This window comes from Symphodus melops (genome assembly GCF_947650265.1).
Source record: "Symphodus melops genome assembly, chromosome: 1".
In the NCBI taxonomy this organism is placed as follows: Eukaryota; Metazoa; Chordata; class Actinopteri; order Labriformes; family Labridae; genus Symphodus; species Symphodus melops.
In genome coordinates, this window is record NC_136691.1 from 48,204,867 (window position 1) to 48,231,993 (window position 27,127).

General features: G+C 41.5%; 3 protein-coding genes across 6 annotated transcripts in view; 1 reads left to right on the plus strand and 2 right to left on the minus strand.

Annotated features, from left to right (window-relative positions):
• Positions 1 to 29: 29 nt before the first annotated feature.
• LOC306826085 (uncharacterized protein) lies at positions 30 to 3,331 on the plus strand. The gene is made up of 5 exons (XM_079347179.1): positions 30 to 380; positions 855 to 912; positions 1,288 to 1,359; positions 2,376 to 2,460; positions 2,573 to 3,331. The coding sequence occupies exons 1-5, from the start codon at positions 321 to 323 to the stop codon at positions 2,619 to 2,621; spliced, it is 324 nt and encodes a 107-aa protein (XP_079203305.1). The 5' UTR covers positions 30 to 320; the 3' UTR covers positions 2,622 to 3,331.
• A 101-nt stretch (positions 3,332 to 3,432) lies between these two features.
• On the minus strand, positions 3,433 to 10,783 carry osmr (oncostatin M receptor; the record flags this gene model as incomplete). Its single annotated transcript, XM_079337455.1, has 17 exons — positions 3,433 to 4,651; positions 4,937 to 5,021; positions 5,118 to 5,199; positions 5,348 to 5,500; positions 5,717 to 5,884; positions 6,481 to 6,582; positions 6,696 to 6,881; positions 7,125 to 7,329; positions 7,437 to 7,522; positions 8,258 to 8,399; positions 8,481 to 8,614; positions 8,733 to 8,881; positions 9,055 to 9,172; positions 9,279 to 9,551; positions 10,165 to 10,312; positions 10,471 to 10,625; positions 10,717 to 10,783. 17 exons carry the CDS (start codon positions 10,781 to 10,783, stop codon positions 4,379 to 4,381), a joined length of 2,526 nt encoding a protein of 841 aa, XP_079193581.1. The 3' UTR covers positions 3,433 to 4,378.
• A 170-nt stretch (positions 10,784 to 10,953) lies between these two features.
• Positions 10,954 to 27,127, minus strand: part of LOC306841469 (rho guanine nucleotide exchange factor 28-like) — a 39,819-nt gene continuing 23,645 nt past the window's right edge. For 2 of the 4 annotated variants that reach the window (XM_079371395.1, XM_079371398.1), the window contains 27 exons: positions 26,424 to 26,535; positions 26,126 to 26,206; positions 25,206 to 25,248; positions 24,317 to 24,406; positions 23,586 to 23,709; positions 22,670 to 22,814; positions 22,343 to 22,398; positions 21,007 to 21,064; positions 20,303 to 20,429; positions 19,949 to 20,079; positions 19,675 to 19,815; positions 18,702 to 18,952; positions 18,457 to 18,582; positions 18,248 to 18,365; positions 17,538 to 17,792; positions 17,371 to 17,447; positions 17,088 to 17,266; positions 16,823 to 16,920; positions 16,524 to 16,715; positions 15,849 to 15,980; positions 15,590 to 15,723; positions 15,455 to 15,502; positions 15,022 to 15,126; positions 14,740 to 14,904; positions 12,922 to 13,173; positions 12,438 to 12,813; positions 10,954 to 12,009 (listed from right to left, as the gene is read on the minus strand). In XM_079371395.1, the coding sequence (XP_079227521.1) occupies positions 11,819 to 12,009; positions 12,438 to 12,813; positions 12,922 to 13,173; positions 14,740 to 14,904; positions 15,022 to 15,126; positions 15,455 to 15,502; positions 15,590 to 15,723; positions 15,849 to 15,980; positions 16,524 to 16,715; positions 16,823 to 16,920; positions 17,088 to 17,266; positions 17,371 to 17,447; positions 17,538 to 17,792; positions 18,248 to 18,365; positions 18,457 to 18,582; positions 18,702 to 18,952; positions 19,675 to 19,815; positions 19,949 to 20,079; positions 20,303 to 20,429; positions 21,007 to 21,064; positions 22,343 to 22,398; positions 22,670 to 22,814; positions 23,586 to 23,709; positions 24,317 to 24,406; positions 25,206 to 25,248; positions 26,126 to 26,206; positions 26,424 to 26,535 (3,807 nt within the window). In that variant the 3' untranslated portion in view covers positions 10,954 to 11,818. The remainder of the gene's footprint in view (positions 12,010 to 12,437; positions 12,814 to 12,921; positions 13,174 to 14,739; positions 14,905 to 15,021; positions 15,127 to 15,454; positions 15,503 to 15,589; positions 15,724 to 15,848; positions 15,981 to 16,523; positions 16,716 to 16,822; positions 16,921 to 17,087; positions 17,267 to 17,370; positions 17,448 to 17,537; positions 17,793 to 18,247; positions 18,366 to 18,456; positions 18,583 to 18,701; positions 18,953 to 19,674; positions 19,816 to 19,948; positions 20,080 to 20,302; positions 20,430 to 21,006; positions 21,065 to 22,342; positions 22,399 to 22,669; positions 22,815 to 23,585; positions 23,710 to 24,316; positions 24,407 to 25,205; positions 25,249 to 26,125; positions 26,207 to 26,423; positions 26,536 to 27,127) is intronic. The other 2 variants (XM_079371396.1, XM_079371397.1) reach the window with 2 other exon arrangements.

Sequence of the window (27,127 nt, forward strand, 5' to 3'; positions counted from 1 at the left end):
GATGTGTTGCTTTTAGGGACTGTCGGAATCGTTGTGTCTCAGCCAAAGGATACCGAGAAGGAACCATAGGCTGTGGATATCACGGAACCTTACATAATTAAATCATGTGATTGTAAACTAGAACACATGCGAGCCGAAGTGCAAATGTGAAACTGCGCTTGTATAAAACAGGTTTGCCTTGTACACAACGGTAGGATTTATGCAAGAGAGTCTCGGAGCAGCAACTGAATGCAGCATGTGAAGCGCACCTCGGCAGCACAGGTGGGCTGGAAAGCAGAAACACCACGAACAGATGAAGTTTGACCAACAAAACGTCGGAAATGTGGACGGATGTGAAAAGCGAGAGGAGGACTGTCAGCAGTCATGAAAACAGCTCGAAGGTATGAAGTAAAAACGGTGAAAAGAGGCGCTTTTGATCCTCTTAAGAACAGCGACGTATCAAAACGAACCTGTTGATCCAGGAGTGTGTGTGTCTTTTTTGGGGGTTTCTTCTGATTTCAATGTTTCAGGCTACTTGTTTACCATGCCTTCTGTAAGTGGTGTTTCGCCTCTCGGTGTTATTAGACTTGGACCGTACGCTTTGGTCATGGCCAACGTGTGTTTCCTCGACGCAAATGTTTTGGAAAAATGTGACCTCAATTTCCTTATCTTGCATTTTTCCACATTACCAGACCTCTCCAAGAGTACAAAGTGTCACACCACAGCACAGCACGCTTCCTTCCTTCTTTGTCTATAATGTCCTAAATAATTATAAATGCAATAATAAGCTGATACATGTTAGAGTAGACCACTGTGTCCTGTGCTGTCCTGTTGTTTTTTGCTCTGCCTTTCTAAATTTGTTTTGTCGCATTCAGATAGTTGACCCAGATCAACGAACATGGCAGCTTTTAAACACAGTTCAACTGAGAAATGGTGAGCTTTACCTCCTCTTGAAGTCTTTCATTTCCCTCAATTAGATGTATTAAATAAATGTTTGAAATTTGAATAAGATAAATATGTAGATTATCTAATAATCTCTTTGCCAGCAGGCCTTTATCTTTGAATACCTGGGTTAGATTAGTGAGATCCTCTTCAGGTGAATTCTATGTTGGAAGCTGAGGAGTCTACATAAATGAAGGAGCTATGGTTTAGAGCTTCAATTTTCATTTTCATTTTAAATTCATATTTTGAAATTGCATGATTGTTAAGTCTACATGACGCTAGATAAGGGTTAAAAGGCTTATACATTTTCATGGTATTTTATTTTATTATTGATATTGAAGAATTTCAGTTTTCTCTTCTATGAAGGTTCGACTGCAGCATCCACTCGTCCCTCTCACACAGAAGAGTCTCCAACCAGGAGCAGTGGAATCATTCCTGGTAAGCACAGTTTTCACCAAAACCGGATCTCTTCTCTTTGTAGACCCTATGGGACTGGTTTCAGAGAGAAACACCTGAGGGACCACTTTGAGCAAACAAAAGTTCCTATTTCACCTTAAGTAAGCCTCAATAAAATACAGGTTTGTTAAATTGGATTAGTTGGAGTGCGCAGTAAAAGAGCTGGTCAAATCGCTCAGAATTGTTTTCATTGGTAGCATCAGTGACCAACGTTTTTAGACTTGTTTTTTTTTCACACAGTCAAAATGATAAAGCTCTCATTATTATATTTCTATCTTTGTGGCCATTTTTAAACGCTGTGTTTACACTGGTTTGCTGCTGTCGAGTACTTTAGCCTTCTACGAGAGAAGTATTGCACTCAATTAACCTGGATCACTCATGTCTCCCTGCATCTGAACAATACAGGTTAATACTTCAATGTGTATGGCAGTGATACCCTTTGACCACTTGTCAATGTGATGTTGGCTGCAAAATACTATAAACATTTTATTTACACTTGATATCAATAACTAATTTCTTTACACTTTACTAATTTCTTTTTTCTGTACACACTGTGGATTTGTGTTGTTTTAAACTATCTGTGTTGATTTTCATCAATCCTACGTTTGAATGAATTGGCATGATGAGCAGCGTGGCTGGGTTAACAGGTGTTTTTTTGTAGTTTGCAGTAGGATTAACAATCACCTCAGCCTGTTCTATAGAAGGTTAGGTAGAGATCGCTTTTTCAATCAAGTGACCGCCATCGTTGATCGGGTGATGTCACGGAGACTACGTTCATGTTTGATACGCTCCATGTTGAAAACACAATTATATAATCGGTCTAAAGAACTACAAATATGGCCCTTGAAATGTGAGAAATTCCAAAAGCATCAGAAAGATGCTTTTAATTTTACTAGTTGGCAATCATGCTGCCTTTGATCTATGCATCGTCATGTATCATTAAAATATCTTTGTTGTAACAAATACAAATTAATGCTCTATGTATTTTATGCTTTCAGCTGCCATAGCAGCCACCCTGTTCATTGCCTTTCTTCTCGCTCTCTATGCTGTCCTCTGGAAATGCATGGTGTCCCCACCGCAACGGTAAAAAAAACACAACACATTCACCAAATTGATATAGATGTAGCCTCCCTTTGATTTTGTTGACACAGCATGCTGCAGACTGCTCTTAAGTGTCACATGTGTTTCTTCACAGAAAGCACAGGAAGGTGAGAGTACGGATACAACAGAGGAGTTCTGTGTGAAAACTGGCTACTAGCTGGAAAACATTTTGCATCTGTTAAAGTTGCAGACCAAATTCAAAAGCAGGCTTTTAAAGATCTCCATCATATCATTCTGAGGAGGAGGGTGAGGGGGGATAGGGGGAGTCAGGAAGATGCTGCTCAAGAAGAATGTCCTAATGGATCCAAAGATTAAACTACAGGGGGGGAAAACTCTCTTACTCACTCAACTGAGTGGATATGTCACCCTGGTCCCTTTTCTGTTACTGTCTGCTGGTGGCTGCTGTTGACTTAAAGAAACTGTGATGTAAGAAAGAGTTTTTTGGCAGACTGTGCTGCTTTACTCTGTGAACTCTGCGCTACTGAGGAGTGAGGCAGCTTGGGCCGGAGCTCACTCTATTGACCAATAAGCTGCGTCGACATGTCTGAAACAGATTGTAGGGTTTGTATATTTTTTTATGGCATGAGTTCATTTAAATCTGTCCTAGGAGGAAACTGCCAGGATGTTCACAGAAATCAGCCAAACACATGTACAGCGTTATTAAAAATCTCAGAAAGGATTTTGTTTCATTGTCTTCTCATGTTTTTTTCTTTTTGTCTTAAAATCCAGGGTCATTGGCTCATTATACTCAGGATGTTTTAACTTCTGTGACTTTTTTTTATTTTTTAACTTCAGTTGCTTGTGAATGTAAATATATGCCCCAATCTGTGACTTAAATAAACTTTAAATCTGACTCAGTCTTTTTGTATTACTTATTACATAGTGTATTTATAAAGAAGGCATAAGCATCAGGTGAGATAAGAATAGGACCACATTGATTTATGCATACAGTTCAATGAAATGTCAAATGTCAGTGCCAGTTTGAAGAGGAAAGTTTTGCCCACTGATATGTCATCTTTTGTTTCCATATGTGAGTAAATGTTGGCCTTTGATAATGTCAGCTCAATTTGACAAACTATCAAATATCTTAATCTATACCTTCAACAAGATGAAAATATGCTCGTCTGATGGAAACATTCTTAGCAGCTAAGCTTTATTTTAAAACAAAAAAGAAGGTAAAATTGGTATAGATTTCATTCAGCTTTACTGGGGGAGCCTCACTAGTTAATACACCGTTTACCACAATGTTTGAGTAGCTGGCCTTGTTACATCAACATCCCGGCAAAGGTTTGACACTTCTGAACCAACCAGTTCTGCAACTTAGCACTAACTCTTTTCGAAGTGAACAAAATGAGCAAGAAATGTCGGGAAGTGAAGAGGGAAATATTCAGCAAACAGATACACCAGATGTTTTCTTTTAAAAATGATTTCAACAAATAAAACAACGAATAATGGTTGTCATCAATTATTCTCAGAATAGACACACGGACATTGGAGCATACAGTGCTATTTTTAGATTACAGTTCTGGTAACACTGTGGGACAGATTTTCTGCTACAAAACCAGTTGTGTGTGTTTCTTGATGAGTTAACACGTAAGAACTATTACGCACCATCACATCCTCGGACAAACTTGAACTGTAACCTGCCTTCCAAAATCGGATTTTTGTTGGCATCTGGAGTTTCTTAAATATCAATGCCCATTGTGATGGGAAAAAAAGATCCTGTAAGTCATTATTTTGAGATACTACAGAGTATCTATTAATAATTTTGCACTATTGAACTGTACATAAACATGATAAACAAGTTTAGGGCTACAGTACAAACATAACATTGCATGATTCCTAGTTTAACGCTTCATTTGACATCAGAGAACGTTACTCGTTGTGTTTTACACAGATCTTACTCCATGGTGTTAAAATAAGTCCTGTTAGTGATGTATGTAGTCTGTTGGAGAGGTGCTGTGTTCCACAGCTGTGGACAGTATTCTGCTTGGAGTGGAACGCAGGGGGGCTGCAGAGTTAAAGGAGAGGATTGTGGACCAGGAGGGGGCAGTGTGTTCAGGGCTTCAGGATCTCTGAGTGGTGAGTGATTCAGAAGAGGTCTGTTAGTCAGGATCTCGATGTCACAGCTTTGGACCTCCTCTGGTTTTTGAGACTGCAGCCACTCACCAGTCTGTGCAAACAAGCAGAAGGGAAATTAATGATATAAACAATGTTTTATTTGATTGAATTTGTAAATAGTGAATTTGTCTTGTCATTGTCTTTGATTCAATTAAGGATTCAATGTTTGCAATAAAAAATCTTTAGGCGTTTTGATGACTTTTAACATGCTAGACCTCCAAAAAAAAAGAAGAAAAAAAGGAAAACACATTTATTGTATTATAAATATTCACTGTGGTGAGCTTAGCATATCATTTTGCTCTATTCCAGATTTGACTGTTTCAATGTGTTGTCCAACCTCCTGCAGGCTTCTGTCTAGCTCAGGAGTTTTTATGTTCATGCCAGCAGGATAAAAGACGATCCCCATCAGGCCTCTCTGCAGCCTGGAGGAAACAGAAAGAAGTTGGAAGACAGAGGCTTTAGGCTGTCTTCAGCAGGATTTCCACTTTAAAAGACAATATAAAGAAGAAATGACTCACGTTTTTCTCCGAGGCCACAGGAGGACTGCACAGCCCAGCAGTAAAAAGAAGGGAGTCAGAATCTTGACCACAAGAGCAGTGTCTGCCAAGGAAGATAGAATGGGTAACATATTTCTCTGTTCACTGATTTAAAAAAACACAACAAACTAGACATCATTGGATTTTTTTTTTTTTTTGGTCATTGGATAGCGTTGGATTTTTGTAGATCTATGATTGCACGTGGAGCTCACAGTTCGTTTTGGTTCTGACAGTGATGCTTGCAGCTTGTCCAGGTCCCTCCTTAGTGAGAGCGCTCACAGAGAAAGTGTATTCTTGGTTCTGCTGCAGACCATCTATTGTCACAGACTTCCTGTGAGGGTCTGACACCAACACGTTCACCAGATCTGGATGTACACAAGAATATAAATATCTAGTTTCATGTTGTCTGAAGCATTACAACACAGAAGTAAAAAACACGACTCAAATTCTAAGTAATGCAAATCTGAAATGACTTGTGAGGACAGTCAGTTTGTAGTTATTTGTATTACTTCTGTTATTCTAAAAATGAAAAGATGAATATCAGGAAGCACTAGCACTTGAAGATTTCTCCCTGCACTCACCTGAAACATGACCTGACAGCGTGACAGATCCCGGTTCCTGCACTGTGATCAGGTAACCAGTGATGAAAGCTGAACGAGATGCATCATCCTCACTATAGAACCACTCCAGCATCACAGATGAGGAAGTGCTCTGAACCAGTTCAACCAGACTCGGAGATGGTACTGAGTCTAAAGAAATGAAGGCGATTAATGAGAAAGGAAAACAAAATCAATGTCATAGACTTCAAGTTACAATGCAACTTCTGACTTGTGACTTCTGTCAGAGGCTGTTTAGAATGTTGTTGCTATGACTACTCTAAAACCTTATTAGGAGTCTTTAAATTCTAAAAACTAAGGTAACTTATAACTAACTAGTTATATGAATGAGAGAGGGCACTCAAGCAACAGCATATGTTGCATTTCTGGTTAGAACTGACTAGATTTTTCAATACTGGATAGGCAAAGAAAAATAAGCAAACAAGGGAGTTTTTTCTAATGAAGAATCTTTTTTCTCCTCTCTTTCTGAACGATTCATCCTGGTATTGTGACTGTAGACATCCTAATAATTATGTAGCATTGTCTTCTTGAAAGTATGAGCTCATGTCTCCTGCAGTTTCTCTCTCTACCCTATCTGTCATGGAACAGTCCTGGGGCTTATCAGTATGTGCCTAGGAGACCAGCCATCAAATTCCTATTTAACCTCATTAGGAGATGAAGTGGTCTGATATACATAAATAAAAGAACACACATTTCCAGAGCAAGACATGAATGGAAATAAAACTCACTTAGCTCTTGTAAATATCCAGTCTGCATCTCTAGTAGTCGGTGTCCATTTTCCCAGCATCCAAAGATACTAAACGTATACCTGCAGCCTGCTTTGAAATGTCCTGAATACAGAGGAAGTGTGAGTCATAAATACAAGTCCTAAGAAGAAGAGTTGGAAGGATCTAAATGTAAGGTGAACAATTCAGGAGAAAACAAACCAACATAGAAAACTTACTCCCAGGTAGGAATAATGTGTTGTTTCCCTCAGACATTTTTACCCATCGCAAAGTACATGGCACTGCATTTCCCAGAAGGCACCAGTCCACAGTGTATCCACAGGTTGTGGTTTCATCCTGTTCCCAGGACAGATTGAAACCAGCAGCTGAGCTACTGCTCAACTGCTTTTCTGCCGTATTTTTCTCTGCACAGATACAAAATTGTGAACTTTTTCAATCTCAAGAGTATTAATTAAATTAAAGCTCTTTGACAAGTGACGATAATCACTGGGAGAATGAAGGTATGACTTGCATCAATTAGCAAAAAGAACCAGTCCAGCAACCAGTGTGATGAGGACTGTAACCTATGGTAATCACTATATTTCACATGTACTGTATTTCCACGAAGAAAAGGTGTTACATGAATTATCTTGGCTGATTCCACTCACCCTGGTCATCCTTCTGTGGGATTGTGATTTGAGCAGGGACGGTGGAGCCAGTGTGGACCACAGCCTGGACCGTGAAGTCACACTGTCCTGGACCTATGGACACCTCTGCCTGAGTCTGCCCATTGTTCTTGAGCACTGTCTGGTTTCTGCCTCCCTGAGACCACTGAACCTTGTAGCCTTGGATCAGTACTGTTGCTGCTGAGCTCTGAGAACAGAGGTGGTTGTGGACGTTATTTATGCACATAATCCATTCTCAAATTTGGGCATTATTACTCAAATATTTCTGCAAAACAGACAGGAATGGAGTCTCACGGGAGTCCACATGAGAGTAACTTGACGACTGTTTTGGTCTGGCAGCTGTGTTATTCTCCTCCACACATCCAAGGTCACCAAGGAATCTGAGGCAAGCGCATGAAGGAAACAATACCATATAGAGGATCATCTATCACTATAATCAAATCACTTACATATAAAAATTAAGGCTCCGTAGTAACAGGAGTTACAGTCTGGCATGAAACCAACTTTGGGATGTGAATGATTTAAATTATTGGCTCAACTGTTTCTTGACTGGTTAAATTAAGTCATCTAAGAAAGACAAGGACATGGGAGCCATGATGTCCTGCCGTTATGAATGCTGAACCTGCTAGATTTGGTCTTCTTCAAAACATTCCAGGGCTAGATTTGTTGTTAGCATGGTCTTGGGTCGTACATAATTAAACTTTGTTAGGAACTGACTTTACTGGACCCAGTACACACCATACTACACTTATAATTAGGCCTGTATGCTATGAAGTGCAATAAATTGACACAATTAACCTGTCAATCACAGTGTTTATATCTGCTTTTCTTCATGTTTTACACAATATCTTTGTTTGCAATATGTTGCCCTAAATAGAAACTAAATCCAATAGCACTTTTCAGTATTTTGGCACCAATCAATCTGACAGTAGCTAAAAAATGATGACAAGGCCATTATGTACAAATGCTGAGTGAGAAAGCGTAGTTTGTTTTCTTATGTATTCTGAGGAATTTAGCCATTAGCAATGTGTAAATTGTAAAAGCTTAAATTGCCATCGCAATGAAACTGTGATTCTTGGACAGCATCTCTAGTAATACAGACTCTTTGTACTAACAGGTTTTGAAGGTCACAGGCGGAGTCCATTTTCCCCAGAGTCTGCCATCAGCAGAACAGCGTACCCTGGTAGTGTAGTGGGTGTTGGGCTGCAGATGTTCCAATATGACTTTGCAGGACCCCCCCACACTGTTGCATGTCATCTGTTACAAGCACACAGACTAAACGTTCAAGAACATGCAATAAAGCAAGAAGTAAAGAAGCAAAAGTGAGTTGCAGCTTACCACCGTTGCGCTGCCTGGGACTGTGGTGACCTGACAGAGGAGGCTCACTTTCGGTAAGTCCCACAGCATGAACCAGGAGACCGTGGTGTCTGTAATCCCAGGGCTTACGCTGCACCGTGCCACAACAGGAAACACTAAAAGGTGACTTCTTTTAATTATGGCCTGTTTCTACCCTTAAAATGTACCATTGAAAGTTGAAACACAAAGTTGAAACACAAACACTACAATCCATATTCTGTTGAGATGTCTGACCTCTGTCAGAGATGTTGAAGCTGTAGCTCTCTGTCTCCTTTCCCAGCAGGTTCTTTACCTCCACTCTGACGTTGTATTCTTCCAGATGGGGGATGGCCGGAAAAGTACAAGACAACTGTTCACAGAGGATGGGAGGCTTGTCTGAATTCCTGAGTTTTCCACGACATAGAAAGGGAAACATAAAAAGTCATCCATATTTTTTGTCTTTCCTGTCCCTTAACCATGTTTAGTTGAATGTGTACACATCAATGTCAGATTAACTACAGGATTGACTTTTCTGAAAACCATCTCTCACGATCTTGTAAGTGATGTGTGTTTTTACTGTATGTGCAGTGTGTGTGTTTTGTCGTTGCGATTGTCCAGCTCTGAATCCCAGGTGCAAGTGACATATTTCATGTCTGAGGTCACACAGCTGAGATTTTTGGGCTTCTGGGGAGGAGCTATAAAGCACACAGACACAGACACAGATGAATCGTTTGGATAAGATATGTTTAATTGATTTACTGGATGCAAAGACTCCAACTAAATCATACAATTAAAACTTACAGCTCAGATAGTTATAGATGTTCCTGTTGTGTCCTGCGTCATCTCTGCATATGATCGACAGACTGTTGATGATTGAGATCGGCATGGTCAGTTTTTCTACTGTGATGGCCTTGACTTTATCGCTGATGTTGATTAGAGGGTATGGTCTGTTATTGATGGATATGCTGGTAATATTGACTCCAAGAGGGGGAACACAGCAGAACATGGCACTGGTGCCCTCTCTCAGCACCCGCTGGAAGGGAAAAATCCGGGCCTCGTCCTTTGCCTGGGCTCCTTGAGCAAAGAGCACAAGCAGAGGTGCGGTTAGATTTATGTGCTATTGTCTCTCTTTGATTTCAAAAACGTGGAATTTAATTGTCAAATAACAGACTCTTACTTTTTTCCAACTTTGATGTTTTTTGGTCCAGCACCCTAACTTGCAGATGTGTGTCCCTTTTTAATTTTTTTGTATGCTCTCTTTAACGTCTACCTTCAGTGGAAGACTACAAGACTACTGAGAACAGTATCATCTGAACAAATTATTATCGAGGTGAAAGTAACCCAACCATGTCCAGGCTTTGCACAGGATGTGCATTGCAACAAACATTTGCAATGACTGCTAGAGTTGCACAACACTGATATTAAAGATTGTTGAAGAGGAAATGGTGCCTCACTGCTGCTTAAAAACAGAACTGGGTGCTTAGTTCATGTTATGATCTTATCAGTGGCACACACTCGGGTATCTCAGTGGATTTTATTCACTTTTACCAAGTTACACATACAGACAAAAGTAAGGTATTCTGTTCGATCTAATAGCTTAACAGTAATATATTTGGGTGACGATTTTAAAGGATTCAGAATAAAATTGTTACAGACTAGAAAGCTGAGAATGAGAGTAAAATCTCACCATGATTTGTTTTCCAGCTGCTCCAGGGACTTAGGACAGACTCGTTGTAGAACATTCGTATCCTGACTGAATGATCAACACACTCGAGAGGCAGATCTGAGGTCCATGTGTATTGATGTGAATCTATGGACGCTACACTAAAATTTCTCTATGTAAACAAAACAGAATACCAATGTTATATTTAGTTAACAGGAGTTTCATTAGCATAGTAAATGTTAAATGTAGAACAGCTTATACTATGAAATACAGGATGGGATGCATCTTTATTGAGCCTCAACTCCAGACAACAAGAACTAAAGCACTCACATTGTAAATAATGGTATGGTTTAAAGAGCGGCCAATCTGGATCTCATAAACATCACCCAGTAAGTCGCTGTGGTTTAGCTGCCAGCTAACCAAGAGACTTTGCCTGTCACTCAGAGCCTGCAGATGAGTGATGCTTGGCCTTGAAAGCTGCCAAACTGGAGCACAATGAACCACACTGAATGCAATAATACAGCACATAGTTACCGTTCTTAAAAATTGAGGTGGGAGACTTTAAATCAAACTCACCAGTATCCTCAGAAGATGCAAGATACAACCAAAGCAGGCAAACTGAGGATATCCTGAGAGGTATCATGCTCTCGGAGAAATGATGAAAGTCAGACAGCCACTGCTGCACACACTGAGAGAAAGTCTCATGAGTCATTGGTTACTTTGTCCCAGTATTGCGCAGCAATGTGAGCGCCCAACCCCTGAGAGGTGAGCAACATTAGTGATATCAAAATTAAACACAGGACAAAACAAGTGTTCGCCACAAGAGTTTTATATGCACAACACCATCCATATGGCACATCACAGTTCTGATTACTTAGATACAAATGGGACACATTTCAAACAAAATTAACAGTTAACAGTGGATGTAGCAGTTTACATACAAATAAGTTATTCAAAAAGCAGACAAACAGAAAACATTCAGCCATTCGTTACAGAAACTCTGACAGTATCCGTGAGGAAGATTTTTGGCACTTAAGTGAGAAAAGTGAGAAGAGGAAGAGAAGATCCTCTTTAAACAAAGCATGCATAGATGGCCTTTACAAATACAAACAAAACATATACACATTTTTGACATTTATATCATCATTTCAGCATATTTATCTTCGTCTTTCAGATGCTCACAATCCCTAATAAATATTATTAAAGATCACATGGAGGAATAAAGCTGTCTATACATACATGTTTTAGGGGAGGCCTCGCAAAGATTTCTTTTAAGTGCTCTTGAGAAAACAGCAAACTTCTGTTGGGTTTTCCTGCTACACTAACTTCTAATTTGGGGAATCAATGTACATCTTAGATCATCAAAGTGCAACGAACACTTACTGTATCAAAGTAGAAGTAAAAACATGGGAAGTGTGATTATAAAAGCTACAAAGAAATTGTTTGCAAAAAGGCACAATGGTTTCCTCACGTAGGAAGAGAATGATTAACGGCTGACATATACACTGATAAAGGCACGGACATCTGTGGGAACGCCTCCCCTGTATCATTTCCCTTATTTTATTATTTCAAAAATTAACTTATTTCCATCACACAAAGATACACAAGCACAACAAAGCAACACATATATATATTATTGTCTGTCCTTTTACATGTAGGAGAGCTCACACGAGGACTCTCACAGATAAACTATGTTCTCCTCGCCCACCTCCTCCCCGTTCTGTCCTTCAAGGGAGAGGTAAGCCTGCGGTGGAAGGAGGGGGGTCAGAGAGGGAGACAAAGAGTAGTCGTCCTCATACAGTCCATGACTGGTGATCTCAGACCTCCAGGGAGCGAAGGGTCTCCTGTCCGATGATGGGCTGAAGTCTGCTAGAAAGAGAAAGGTTTTTAAAAAGGATAGTTTTTGTTTTGTTAGTACAACAGAGATTCAGATTAAATGTCTGTGTTCTCTTAAAAATGTGTATTACATTAAAATATCAGTGTGTGCCCTTGATTGACTGTTCTGCCTTCTTGAGCATGTTCAGTGTACAGCCAAGATAAAACCTGTTTACACTGCACTAAACCTGTTTAAAGTGCTATGGTGAAGCTCACAGTTTTAGTCACGCCACAAACCATCAATGAAAAACAACGTTTCTAAAAACTTGCTCACCAGTGAAAATACGTTTATATTTATTTGTATAGGATAAGCCCTTTAAGATGTACCATCTCGTTTTCAAGGGGGCCTTAAAATCAAGGGGGTCCTAACATTTGTGAGGAGGTCAATTGTAATATTACACCCATAAACACATTGTACTTACTGTTGTTGGTCCTTTGTGGCTGTGCAGAGCCTCTGCTGCTGAAGGGGTGGAGGGAGTCGTTCAGAGGCCGGGTGCAGTCTTGGTTGTTGCTGTAGTTGGGGAATGTCAGACCATCTGCAGGCTTGCTGTGTGCCTGACTCAGCAGGGTGTTCAGGCTGTTGTAGAGACTTGCACTGAGGCCGAGGTTAGCGGTGTAACTGGAGCTGTGCAGAGGGCCATCTTGGTTCTTCCTTGGCATGGAGAGCAGACGCTGGTGCTGGTTGTTGTTGGCAGGCGGGAGGAGGCGGTTCTGCTGGAGGGAGGCGAGCAAGGCTGCCTCGTTCTCATACACTGAACAGCTTCCATCCAGGCTGCCTGAGCGGCTGTGGCCAGACACCTGGGACATGGAAACAACACCTAGTATTTGTGCCTTTTCTGGATTAATAAGTTCATCCCCACTTCTTGATCTTCTACCTTCCTGTCAATCAACCCCATCTGTTCTAACCTTGTATCCATCCAGTGATATGGTAACAGGCAGACTGCTCTGACGGTTGTGTCTCCAGCTCTGCAGGAGCCTCTGCTGGGCTTCGATCTTCTCCTTCTCCCGCTCCACACTCCTCTGGCCGTCCCTTAGTCGGTCCAGATTTTGCTGATACTCCAGCAGCTGAGTCTCCAGCTCCTCACGCTCGCATCGCAGACGCTCCGCCTCCAGGAAGCACTGCTGCTCTCGCTGCTCCAGTGCACTCTCCTGCTCACTCTGGAGACATAAGAAAGAAAGTGTGTGGTGCAGTATGTATGAAAAGGCTGGCAACGCATCAAGAGCCCTCAACATGTTTGTTTTTTCAATGCAAATTAAAAGCAGCACAGACTGTTACAGACTGAAGTGATAAGGTGAAAATGAAACTGTGTTGGACCATGAAGCTTGATGTTCATGTGCTCTAAGGATTATTGAGCTTCGCTGCAGACTTGGGTCTTTTCACAGTGAAGAAACAAACTAAAGACTGCAGAAGCTCCTGTTTGAAGGATTTATTAAGAAGTGATGTTTCGAGCCAACATGCTCTTCCTCAGATGTCTTCAGACGGTTGGCTTGGGCCCCAATTAAAATCGGATGTTCCACTCCTAGTGCAACAATAAATTCTGATGGTACAGGGAAGTGCAATATAATAATCATAAAAATCAGTGCAATAGAATGAATGACGTTCGATGAGTATATGTGCAATAGAAAGAGCGTGTGCAAAAAGTTTAAATGAAGTGATGTATGTGTTCTTGTTTATGTTACATGTATACAGACGTTTGTGTTGTGCTGTGTTCTCTGTGTTGAGCTATATGTGACATTCTCCTGTTTCCAAAGCAAATTTCTCCTAAGGGAGACAATAAAGCATCTAACGAACTGACTGACTAACTAAGTACTGTGGATCTGTTTCAACACAATGCAAGCTGCTTTTGAATTTAAATGTGGCACATTTGAAGTATTTCAGAATTCTAAAAACTAAAAAGAAAACTGTAATTTCAAAACTGTAATTAATTGACAGGAATATATCATTGGGAAAATGTTATGCTACACCATCTCTACAGTGAGTTTAAGAGAAAACCATAAAAAAACTGATGGTACAAATGAAGTGTTTGAAAGACTTTAGTAAAGAAACTTGAGGAGTAGAAACTTTTATTCATCGACCAACACTAGCCTTGAACTCTTATTCAAAGTACATTTAGTATAAAGTGTAAAGTATATTACATTTAGGCCTTTATTTGTGGGACAATCAAGATTGACAGGAAATATTTGAAGGAGAGGGTTGGAGGGTTGGACTCAAACCTGGGACGAGGTCGTGGCCTGCAGCCGTTGCACACGGGGTTCACGATCTAACTGCTGAGCTAAACTCAGACGCCCTGACATGTCGCATTTAGAGAAGCCAGTTAGCTGTTTGTTGGCAGGAACACCAGCCCACTTTCTACAGAAAAGGGAAGTTTCCCCAGAAAAAAAACAAAAAAAAACATCTGAACTTTACTTCACAGGAAGTTCTGTTGATATCTACGATCTACAAGAATGTGATCAGAGAGAGGTGAATTCAAAAACATTGTGTTTTATGATAAATGAAAACCATGACTGTGATTATAACCTCTTCTACTAATTCGGTTCATTGTCAAGTCACCTCTGATGTGACAGCATTGACTGGGGTGTGAAATGACCTGAAACTGGCACAGAGCAAAAGAGATAGCCCCAAACTGTCATGGGGCGAGAACTACAGAAGAGAGAGAGAAATAACAGAAGGGAGACAAAAAAGGAGTCCAGTTAACTTGACTGAAACATCAGCTTGAAGCTCACCTGTTGTTTCTCTTTGGCCAGACACGCTCTGTCCCAGCGTTGCTGCTCCTGTTTGAGCTTCACGTGGAGTTTCTTCACCTCATCCACCTCCTCCTTCCTCCTCTCTGAACCCCTCTTTTCTACTTCCTCTTTCTTCTTATCAAAACTCCTCTGCTTCTCGAACTCCTGGATAAAAAAAAAAAAGAAACAGGTTCAGTATGTTGTTATTCATAAGGAGAACAGAGAATTCTCGTCTAACCTCAGAATACTCAGACATGTTGGTTTAAAGTCAAAACACTTTACCGCACTGTTTTGGATGGAAGTGAGTGTTCGGTGCAGAGGTTTGTCTCCCTCCTGGAGGAGGAGTTTCTGGACTTCATGGCAGCTGTCCTGGAGTGTTACAGACGCCTGCCAACACAAGGAGGAAGCCCCTGATCATAATCTGCACGACTCGATAACATCAACATGCTTTTTACATACGAGTGCTGGGTTGACATTTATCAGCTTATGGCAACTAAATCCTTTCAAATTTAACCGTTCTTATATCAAGAACTTAAAGTGCAATTAAATGACTGGAATACAACTTTTTTCAGGTTATGTATTTATTGTAAATGACAACCTGACTGTTTTTCTCAATAATTAATTCAAAGAAAATAAAAGGGGAGAAAGATTAAGTATATAATAACAGAAAACACAATATTTGATATCAACTCCGTCCCTCCGAACATTTTCTCACCTGCAGACTATAAAGGAGCTGAGTCAGACTCTGGACGCTCTCTGCCACCTGCAGAAACATGTGTTATTACACATGGACACCTGCAGATTTTGTTTGATTTACGAAGACTTATTAAGGGTGTTCAAAGTGTTCAACCTTTAAAAGTGTCCCTTTGGTGTCTGCTCTTTTCAGCTCGGCAGCAGAGCTCCACAACGTGCTGTCCATTCCCATCAGCTCGCTGTCTGACCCAAGAGAGGTGGAGCTCATACTGAGCGTGCTCAGATAATCAGCTGAGGCAACAAAGAGAGATGAAAGACGTGACAGTTACTGCTGGTGTGTATAAGTCAATGTTGCTGTTGAGCACATCTGTAAAAAAAAATTAATGAATCTACTTTTCAGCGTATCTGCGACTTACGTTCAGATGGAGACTCCTGGATGCTGCTGCCGTGGCTGTTGTAGCTGAAGCCCTCCGGTCCTCCCACAGGTGAGCCCAGACTCTGGACAGAGAGGCCATCACGGGCCTGCAGCATGGAGATCAGGTTCTCCGCTGCAAAAAGACAAGTATATGGAGCTTTAATGTAGGTCGGTCTCCCAGTATGCCAGTACACACTACTGGACCACACCACTTCAGATAACTGATTCACTCACACTTAAGTTCTGTTTCCATTCATATTTCATGCAGAATAAAACATCATTATTAACATTTCCAGAGTCATTTGACTTGTATTAAGAGTATAATCAGAGATTATAAAACAATAAAAAAAAAAATCGTTTGGTGTTCCATTAATAGAAACAAAGGCTTAAAATGTGCTAATAGGTTAATGTATGCAATTGTTTCAGTAAGGGTTAGGCTTCAGTTTGTACAGAAGGCGTCCATTAATCTCATCCAGGCTCTTGTCATTGATAGATCTGCATTCAGTCTTTCTGCCTTTCTGGAAAAACACTTTAAAGGGATGATGACTGAACAGCCTGTCAGAGGGATGAATTCATCTTCTTAATTCGTAATGCTAAGATAATGTTAAGAGGCTTTAATATGCAGCGTCATGCAGCCCACGTCGTTTTGTCGCCCCAGCTCATATGTGGAGTTTACCTTCTCTGAGTGCAGCTGTGAGGAGAGACGAGGCCTGTCTTGGCGCCTCGCTGTCAGCTTCGGGTTCCACCAGCAGGTGGCGATGTTGCACAGCTTCTGGTGATCGCAGGGTTAACTCTGTAAGCTCAGCATAAAGCTGTAACTTCTCTTCCAGGCTGTTGCAGATTCGCTGGTCCTGACTCAACAGAGTCTCTGCAGAAACACAAAATGACGACGTGCTGTTGTTTCTGGCTCCAGCATAGAGCGATTTTTCATTGAACAGATCATCTTTGCACGTGAGCACACGAGCGATATCTTACCTTGGAACTTGGTGATCTTCTGAGCTCTCACCTCTGCCGCTTTTTTGGCCTCCTCTAATTCGGCAGTTCTTTCCTCCTCTTCCTCTTCTTCAGGACAACTGCGAGTGGGTTAGAAAATGAGTAACTCAAATATAGTGACACACATTAACCAGGCACACACACATTTAAATCACACGCCTGACATGGACACCTGCACAGACACACACTGCAGACTTGACCTCACACAAACACACACACACACGCACACACACACACACACACACACCTCTCTACAGCTTGTCGTATTTGTCTCATCCATGCATTCCTCTCGTCTTTGGTGGTAGTGTGAACTTCATACATCTCTGGTCCAGCTGAGGAGGCAGAGATTAGGAACATCCCTCTCTCATGATTGGCTACTTCTCTAACAATGAGTTTCTGCAGAGGGATCACAGGAGGCTTCTGGTCCTGCACAAGTCGATAAAAGACAAAAGGATGGGTCAAAGGATAGAAAGACACCGACAAAAAGCTTTCTTTAATTCAGCGTTTCCTTCAGGTCCAGTCTTTCTTACCACAGCTGCAAATATAAATCGCTGATCTTTTTCTTGTACGAAGACTAAAACGTCTGTGAGCAGAAGAGCCAAAGTATCTGAAAAAGAAGGTGAAGAAAAGAAAATTGAGGCTGGCTGTGTTTAATTTTCAAATATTTTGTAGGGACTTGAATATTGTTAATAGACACCTTTAAGACGTCCTGTGGCAGTCTTCCAGTAGACCAGCCCTTTATAATGCAGATCCCGGTGTTTGCAAAGAAGGTCCTGCTTGCGGAAAACCTTGCCGTTCTTCAGCTTGGCAAAACTCTTGTTCTCCAGTCGGGCCAGCACTTCCTGCAGCTCCTGACACATCTCATACTTATTTACAGTCAGGTCCACAGCAGCGATCACATCCCGGATCTGTGCCAGAGCTCGTGACAGGTCCGAGTAGTCCTGACCTCCCTCTGTGAGGGGGGAAAGACATCATTAGCCATGCAGTATCTATATGGATTATCCTGCGAGGGGTCATGTGGAATCATCATCTGTCTTGGGGTGAGACTTAGACTGGCTGCCAGTAAATCACAGGGCTGACATAAAGACACAGACAAACATTCACACACGGGCAATTTTAGAGTCACCAATTACCCTAACGAGCATGTCTTAGAGACGACAACGCCAAACACTGCACCACTATACCCCTTTCAAACAGAGTTTGTCACTTAGACAGTGCTGGTAGTAAAAAAAAAATCGTATTACTTTGGAATATTTATATATTCAATTTAAGTAAAAGTGTTATATCATCATATCTCTCATTTCGCCTCTTTTATTCTCCATGTCAGTCTGCTTTGTTTAAAGAGTCTGTGTCTTTCTTTGATTATTACAAAGCAAACAGCATTGTTATAAGACAGAGAGAACACACCCTGAGTGTAATGTAATATCCTCTCCAGCAGCACAGGGTACTTGGTGATGCGCTGAGTGACCAGCAGGATGAATTCTGGGACCCCTCTCCGTCTGACCAGAGAGTTATTGCTCTGTTGCTGTGAGGCAGAGAAATCAACACCAACATGAGAATCAAATCATCTTAAATGTCATTCAATAGAACAAGAGAGTCTGTAGATAGGAGCTTACTTTGACAAAGTTTTGGAGTTTTTTATTTTGTTGCTGCAGCTCTTTGAAAACATTGACGGCCTCGGTGTGATGGCTGCAGAACTCGCCGTACACCTGCTTCATCTTCTCTGCATTTTCATCCGAGAACTAAGAAAGAGACCATCAAGGAGGAATATCAGATACGAGACACGTTTGTGTGTGTGTGCTTGATGAAATCTAAACACATATCCGTGTGTGTTTATTCTCTTAAATCTGTCTTCACCAACCTGCTGAAGCAGCACACTTCCAATGTGATTGATGAGGTAATTTCGGGGGTTCTCAGGTTGGGTTGCATCCTGTCTGCACTCCTGCAGTGCACCAAAGAAGTTTCTGTGAAAGAGCAGCAGGGGGTCCAAGCAGGGGAAGATCCGTGCCACACAGTCCAGATCGAGCTGCAGCTCCTCCAGCATGCCCCTCCTGAACACCTCCGACATGACCGTCAGGGTTTGGATGTGGTGCAGCTCTGTCTGCATGAGCTCTATGGTGGGACAGAGAAAGTGGATGTTTACAGGTACAAAGAGATGGGCACAGATCTCTCAGGGAATTAAATAACCAACTGGACAACATGGGATTACTTGAGGCGTTCTTTAGGCTTCACTCCTGAAAATGTCTAGAAAATTTGAGGCAGGATTTCTCCGAATACCTCCTAAGTTGATTGGTTGATGAACCTGTCAGATAAGGGGGGGGGGGGGGTGTTCATCATCCTAGTGGAAGTCATAGTTGGACACATTCACCATATCATCAAAAGTGTGGGAAAAGAAGATGTTGGTTAAAATATAAATCTAATGATGAGCACAGAGATCACACAGGTCATGTACCAGTCTTATCCTGCTGCTTGCTCACATTGTCTCATCCTGACTTCAAGCACAGAAAAAATGAATGGGGGCCAGAGGTAAAAAAAAAAAGAAAAGAAAAAAAAAGCAGGTTTAAAAATGTGGCCATCTTTCCTGTCATGTGAAATTTCAGGAGTTTTGTGTATGTGTGAAAGCTCTTTATAACAAAATGATGTTCTGCTGAATCCCACTGAAACAAATGTAATAATGGCTTAGAACTGCACCTGTTAAACTTCAACAAAAAAAAAAAAAAAACTCCAAAAAGGGACATTTGTTTACTACATTTGAAATTGTTGTGGGGGTCTCAACAGTTTATCATCATGCATATTGTTCATAAATAACACTGCATGAAGAAGAATCCTCCCACCATAAATAACATCCTGCCGTTTGACGGTGCGTCTGTCGTGTAGCCTGCAAAACTCGGGACTGACGGCCAGACTCCACGATTCAACCTCAAGTCCCAGCAGGTCAGCAGACAGGTCGCTCAGCAGGGAGGCATCAACAACATCTGAGGCATAAAAAAAAAACAAAAGAAAAAAAGAAAAAGAAAAATTAGCTTTTGTCTTAATCCATATCCACACAGCGGTATACTTTGAATGTCAAAGGTGTATGTGGTTTCAGTGCTCGCTTGTCTTTCTCACCCTGCGTGGTGATTGGTGGCTCAGTTGACGGAGCGGTCGCTGTGACCGGCGTTCCCTCGTCAGATAATGAACTGTTCGAGCAAACTGTCACACTGCACTCAGTGTCCACTGCTGCTGCATCACTGAGCCGTCTGTACAGAAAACAAAGAGGTTAAGACCCGTTTTCAGCTGGTTATTGATCCCCACTAAATGTTAAAATACAGAAATCGAAATACATTCATCAGATTTGTGGTGCAGTGTCTACTCGAGGAAAGTGTTTGTAATTATAGTGTTATGTGTCAAAAGTGCAAACTGATAAATATCATTCTGTTTCATTAGCTGATGTATAGTCGTAGTAAATAGTCATAAAAGTACCTGCTGTCTATAGAGATGGAGAGGCTCTTGGAGAGGGGCGCGGTGGCATCTTTCTTCTCTTTGGTTATTGAAGGAAGTGTAGAGGAAGAGGAGAAAATGGAGGTGGAAGTGTTGTCTTTCACAGAGTCTGGAACAAAGAGCAGGACAAGGATTCAGTCAATTCTTCGCATCTTACCAATCTTCCAAACAAATACTTCAAATGTCTGTTTTGTGTTGAAAAGCTCCATTTCCATGTCCGTGTATTCACTGACTGAAACACTAACTGGATCATAGCGCTGTGAGGAGGACTGTGGTTTGTTAGTGTTTCACTGGATGTGTTGCCTACAGATGGGACAATGGGTTGTAGTAATTGAAGCCCAACGTGTTTGACCTTCGACCGACATCAAAGATTTAAAGTTTCACATTGAAAAGAAAAAGACAAAACCTTGAAGGAAACGCTCAGGATTTGCACTCAGACACAACCACACGCATAAATACAATCCAGGCCAGATCCCCCACTGAGAAGGATTAAAATTTAACTTTTCAGCAGGGAGAGAAAAACATGAAAGAGGGGACAGTGGGGGTAAGGTGCTGAGGCCTTCACAATATACTACTGGAGAAGAGAGGAGGACAGGTAAAAAGTTAATTAATAGACAACAGAGGGAGGACGCTATGGGGGGGGGGGGGGGGGGGGGAGAGGGGGTATGAAGTAATTTCTGACTTACTCTGTGGGAGAGACAAAGTCTTGCTTTTCATCAGGACTGCATTCCTCTCCTGCTGCTTCTGAGAAGAGACATAATCATGTTACAATCAACAGCTGTAAATCAGAGTGATCTAACTATCACGTTATTGTGCTTGGAGTGCAACCTACAGTCAATACTCCAGTCTATTTATGCCAAGAGGAAAACATGAAAGACACCCCCTCTGATTCTTTGTTATACACATGTTCAGTGTGTGATGTTCAACTCGACCCATGACTCTCCAAGCTGTGTGTTGCCTTCATCAGACAGCATGGCAGAGTGTGACAGGAAACAGAGAATATCATAAGGGAAGACCGACAATATAAGCAGGATTTGAAACGTGGATGATGCCGCCACACAGCGTGCGTCTCACTCTACAGGACATACTCAAGTGGGCGGTAAGACATTTTTTAACATTCCCTTAGGAGGATTTACACAAATCCTCAATCTTCTATTTAAACCAACTCAATTTAAAATGTCTAGCAAAGAGCTTCCTTTGCAAATGTACTCAGCAGCACTGATTTTAGGGGCACATTCACACTAGGTCCAGTTGTCCTGTACTGTAAGCATTATGATGATTTGATCAAGGCACTAAACCTAACTGAACAGCGTCTATCTCCATTAATTCATGTCCACAGGTCCTGTATGTATGTGTATGTGTGTGTGTGTGTGTGTGTGTGTGTGTGTGTGTGTGTGTGTGTGTGTGTGTGTGTGTGTGTGTGTGTGTGTGTGTGTGGTTTGGGCCTATGTCTTTGAGAAGAACGTCTCTCAATAACAGCATGAAACCAGAATTCCCTTCAGGGATTAATAAAGTATGGACAGCTAAAAGAAGTGAAAAATAATTGAGGCATTTAAGTAGTATGCATGGATGGAGTTTTGGATATTTAAAGAGTCCCAAATAGATCTTCTATTCGAACGATGCCTGATGCTGTCTTTACCACAATGTTTCCGTAGAGGTACCTCTGTCGTAAACGTTTAAACACTGAAGGTGTATATATTCACTTAAATCCTCACAGATTGAGTAGAAACTTACCTCTGAGTCAAATCTATTGAGCGTCGCCTTAAAGCGATATTTTGACTTATGAAATGCTGCAACATCTAACAGTCAACACTTGTAAATATTTTACAAATCACAACCCAGTGTGAGCATCTGGTTGTAATCCACAGCATAATGAGAAACAGATCAAACATGAAGTGTTCCCATACAGTAGAGGTTGTCACAAACCTCTGTTTTCTAATGTTTGTAAAACTCTGACTGAAATCATTCAGTATTCTTTCCTGTTGGTGTGAGATCAATGAAGCAGGTGACATTGGTTCTTACCTTCCCACAGGCCGCCACTGACTCTCGACAGTTTTTATGGACATTAAGGAAACAGTCTGCGAAGATAGACACGAGAAATCTCGATTAAATCCATCACTTGACTAAAAAATAAAAACAATAACTTCATATCTGGATCCTATGTCCAGATTGCTGTCAAGCCGCCCTGCTGCTCAGGATTCATGCTCGCTTTGTGGGAGGAAGAAAACCGACTTCATGTCTACTGTGAAACGAAACATCAAGGCAACACGTGCAATGAGATTTACACAATCCCTAAACAGTTCAGCCGCCACACACATAAAATAACATCACTGACAGTATAGTACTTACTGGAGCACTGCAACAGCTCCTTCCCAGAAACAGACTTATCACAGGCCACACAGAGAGCGGGACCAGATGGAGACACAGGCACAAACTGGTGTCCATTAGAGGCTCCAGACTTCTCCTTTCCCTCCTTCACATCTTTTCCCTTTACCTGAAGTGCAAGTCGTGATTTGTGCATTTATTCAGTTAGCAGACAACACCACAGTATCAGAAAAACCATCAAGTAAGAAATCACATGAGCAGTGTGCAGCAGGAGGATTAAGGCTAAAACACACCTGTTAAAGTGGAGTTAGTTGAGATAAAGGGGCCTCTCAGAAAGCGAGCCTTTCTGTTTACTTTGCTAAGGTCCATGGGGACTGGCTGCTGTTGTGGTGCTTTGTCCTCAGGGGGGCATTGGGGGGGGGGGGATTCCTCTGTGTACGTGTGTGATAGTTCAGTGTTTATTTTCATATCAAACTCTACAAGGAAGTCCTAGAGTGTGTTTGTTTTTGGACGGTTCATGCTTGTCTCTGAACAGACATGTCAACATGTTCTTAGGCACATGCACACGTGTCTTTTAACATTTAAAATATACTATGGAATGTGTTTTGGGTCCTCACACTGTGTGGAGGGGGGGGGGGTCTACATGCGTATTATGTAAGAGGATATTTTCAGCAGGTTGCGTTGCTAAGACCTGAAGAGAGGGAATTTTCTCCCTCACCAAATAAAGGCAGTGCACACGGACAAAAGATCCCCAGCACAGGCTGTCTTATTGAGAGCTAGTAAAGCTTTTACTGCGCTTCTTTAGGAGGATTTCAAAATGGACTTTTTTCAGAGTTTGGGTGCATACACTTCTTAGTCATGTTTTCCTAACATGTAGGCAAAATAATAGTCAACAGGAATAATATGTTCCACTGAAGTAGAGTCCATTGTGTTGCCTCACCTTGGTCTTGTTGCGTGTGCTGGACATTCTGCTCTTCAGGAAGCTGAAGGTCCGGCTGACTTTGTACTTCTCTGACTCGACCTTCGATGGGATTATGTATTTATCCCACTCCTCGTCCTCAATCCTGTTCCAGTATGAACATTTCAGTCAGAAAATCATCAATATTTCCTTCATCACTTAAGCCTGTGGAAGAGTGGCACATGTAATCCTAACATGCACAGTCGTTATAAAACTAACAACTATATCAGTACTTCATCATGTTCAGAAAGAAGGGCAAAACTCTCAGCAACATTTGTGTCATGCTGGAATGAAAGAATGTCCAGACAGTCTACCAGGACCCCTGGTCTGCAGACTATTACTCTTTAAAACATGCTTGGCATGCTTGGAAGTCATTATGCACTAGCAGATGCTATTTATAGGATGACCTTGACAAGATGCAAATAATGATGTGTCAACATTTGACAGGTACTTATGCTAGTAGTAAAACTGGAATTCAATATGAAAGGCAACAACGACAGAAGGTTAAGAAGACACACATGCAAAATCACAAAGACCCAACATAAAGACGTTTAAAGGATATAAGATGCTATATCTACTTCTGAGGATTCACATATCACAGCTGCAAAGAAGCCATGTTGTTAATGGATGAGTCGGGGATGGGCGTACGACGGCGGTTAGAATGAGTTAAGCCACACATGCATGGCTGTGATGATCTCTGGGTGAAAACATACTCTTTGAGGAACTCTGTGAGGGTGAGATGTTGGAGTGAAGCGCTGCTCTCCTCCTCGGCTGACTGGGCCCGCTTACGGAAACCCAAAACCCTGTATGGATATAACACACCTCAGACCAGGTTGCGGTGTTTCGGCTCATCAGGAAACTGTGACATCTACAATTCAGATCTACAATTCCTCTTTAGTGAACAACAGACTCGCCAGGGCAGGGGCTGCATCCACATTTTAAAAGATGGTTACTAACTTATTTGAATGTTTTCACGTTGCTGTAAACAATGTACTGTCGTATCAATATGAGGTTTTATAATCTAATGACCTAATATGACAATATTATTACCTATTATGTCTCCTCTGTTAGCGATGCATGGTCGTTAGCAAACAAAATATGTTAGTGCATTATCAATGTATGAGACAGTGAGATGAATGATATGATGAAATGGAAATGTGTCCTACATGAGATGAAAAGCTCATGTTGTCCCATGGTAATATTATAAAGCGCATGTTAAATCAGTGCAGAAGAAGTCAAATCTCCAATGAGAGGAGAGAGAAATAAATCAGTATAAGTTATGTGGTCTCAAGTTCGACGAGATGTTTTTCAAGTCTGAAGTTCAGGAAAGCCTTGAGGTTAATTGTTGACTCAGGGTTTATTTTGAGGTTGCTATCAGAGCGTGTTCTGACCCCGGTCCTGAAACAGGAAGTATGTCACATCCTGTACACTCTGACCACAAGTTTAATACTGGAAATACACGTGTAAAAGCACAAATACACACATGTAGGCCACGCTAAGCTGAAAAAAAGAAAAGAAAAAGGGGTGGTGGTGGCATGTGATCACGATTGTTAAGCACAGATGAGAGTATTGCTGAGCCCATGACATCACACGCAGTGTTACCTCTTTTCTTTGGGAGTGTCACTCAGGCTGAACGCTCTCGACTCTGCAAGGAAGAACAAACAGACCAATGACGACGCCAGAATTACAAACCAACCACACTGCACACATTACAGTTCTAAGTGAATCAGCCAAAGGAGCTTCAGCCAAAAAAAATCCTCCATGTTCAGAATTGAGTTAGAAACAAATTGAAGAACAGTCAAGATTCAGCAAACCCCTCACAGGGAAAGAACAAACAAAGTAGGAGAGCTTTTGCCTTGAAAAACCAGAAAGACACCAAAGATGGAAACTTAGTATGCACCCAGATGGAAGCAAAACAGAGCCCTCTGAGCAGAAACCACTCCTCCTTTAGATGATCTACAGGAGTTAAGTGCAGAACATTTTTCCAAAGCCCTGGGATATTAAAAATACACAATGGTAACAATGCAGACCCCTGCTTGTCACTCATTATATAAATCTGTGTGGAGTTGAGTTTGGAGACTATTGTTTTCTGTTTTCCTGAGAAGAAAGACAACAGTGATGACATCAAGATGCACTTTGAGTCTTCCAGCGATCCAAAATAATAATAATAATTATCTTCCTCTTCCAGACGGTGGTTTAAGCGTTGCATTTGAGAAGCGCTGCACTCACCACCAAAAGCAAAAGATAGATATAAGGCTACACAATTTGGCCCACAATGAGAAACACCATTGTATAGCAAGAGTATCATCTGGGAATCTCACAGTCTCACAGTGAAACATGCAGCAACATCTCCCTCATGCCCAAGACATTTCCATTCATTTCTACTTTTTGTATAAAAAATACTTTTGAATCAAAACCGTTTTATTATCTGCAGCTTTGGATTTTCAGCAGCTTATCCTGCGGTTTACCAGAAGCCAACCTGCAGCATTTCATTTGCTGTGTGACGCTGTCAACATACTTACTAACTTGGTTGAGGCGAGTTAGGGATTTAGAGAGAGATAAAGCTTGAAGGAGAGAACGGCCGCTGCTGCTGATTGCTCCATCTACACAGGACAGAGCATGGCCTTAATGGTGTGCACTCCCATGTACTTATAAATACAGTACATGGAGTGGTGGAGAGGAATCTAAGCACACATGTACTTTATCCAGGTTAAGCTGAAATATGACACCTCTGTGGTCCTCCCTCTGTTAGAAATGTGTCCCTTCAGCTGGTTCCTGGAACAGAAAGGTCACAGTGCAAAGGGGCCAAAGGTCACCCACCTTCTGCCAGGTCAGTGATGGTTGCGTCTCTGTTTAGCAGTGGCCGCGATGGCTTCGCCTTGGGGGAGGAGTAGGAGTAGGACCGCAGACGTACCTCGACTTCATCCGTGTTCTGAATGAGAAAAGAGAATCAAAAAAGAACAGATCAGGCCGAGCCTTGAGCAGAAGGTCACGTTCGTATCCTGGGGACAGAGAACTCTACGATAGCAAGCATGCTGCAGGGCTGACAGTAAAGAGACCCTCAGTGGGTACGCATCCATTCATGAAGTTTGGTCCACTTATTGTTCTCCTTATCTTGGGATAACAAAGCTGTTTTTTCCCCATTAAAAACAGTTACATTTATCTCATGAGCGCAACATAACACAGCTTGTTTTCTCATCATCATGGGATCGTATCGGCTGGTCACAGTGATAGGCCAGAGCACGACATGCCATGGTGCCACTGCCCACATTAATGAGGTTAGTCTATTTAAGTTAGGCCTATTTCTATGCACTGGAAATTACTCTTAACCATACGGTATACAGATAGAGTACATAAATAATATGGATTCATGTAACAGAGCTGCTACATATATCTGACTTCTTATTATAATATCATAAAAGCAATCAGCAACAACAAAATGTTGAAATGTCTAAAGGGATAAAACTGCCACTAAGACCATTTTTACTTTATTGTTTCTGAATAAGAAGGAAGAGGAACACTTC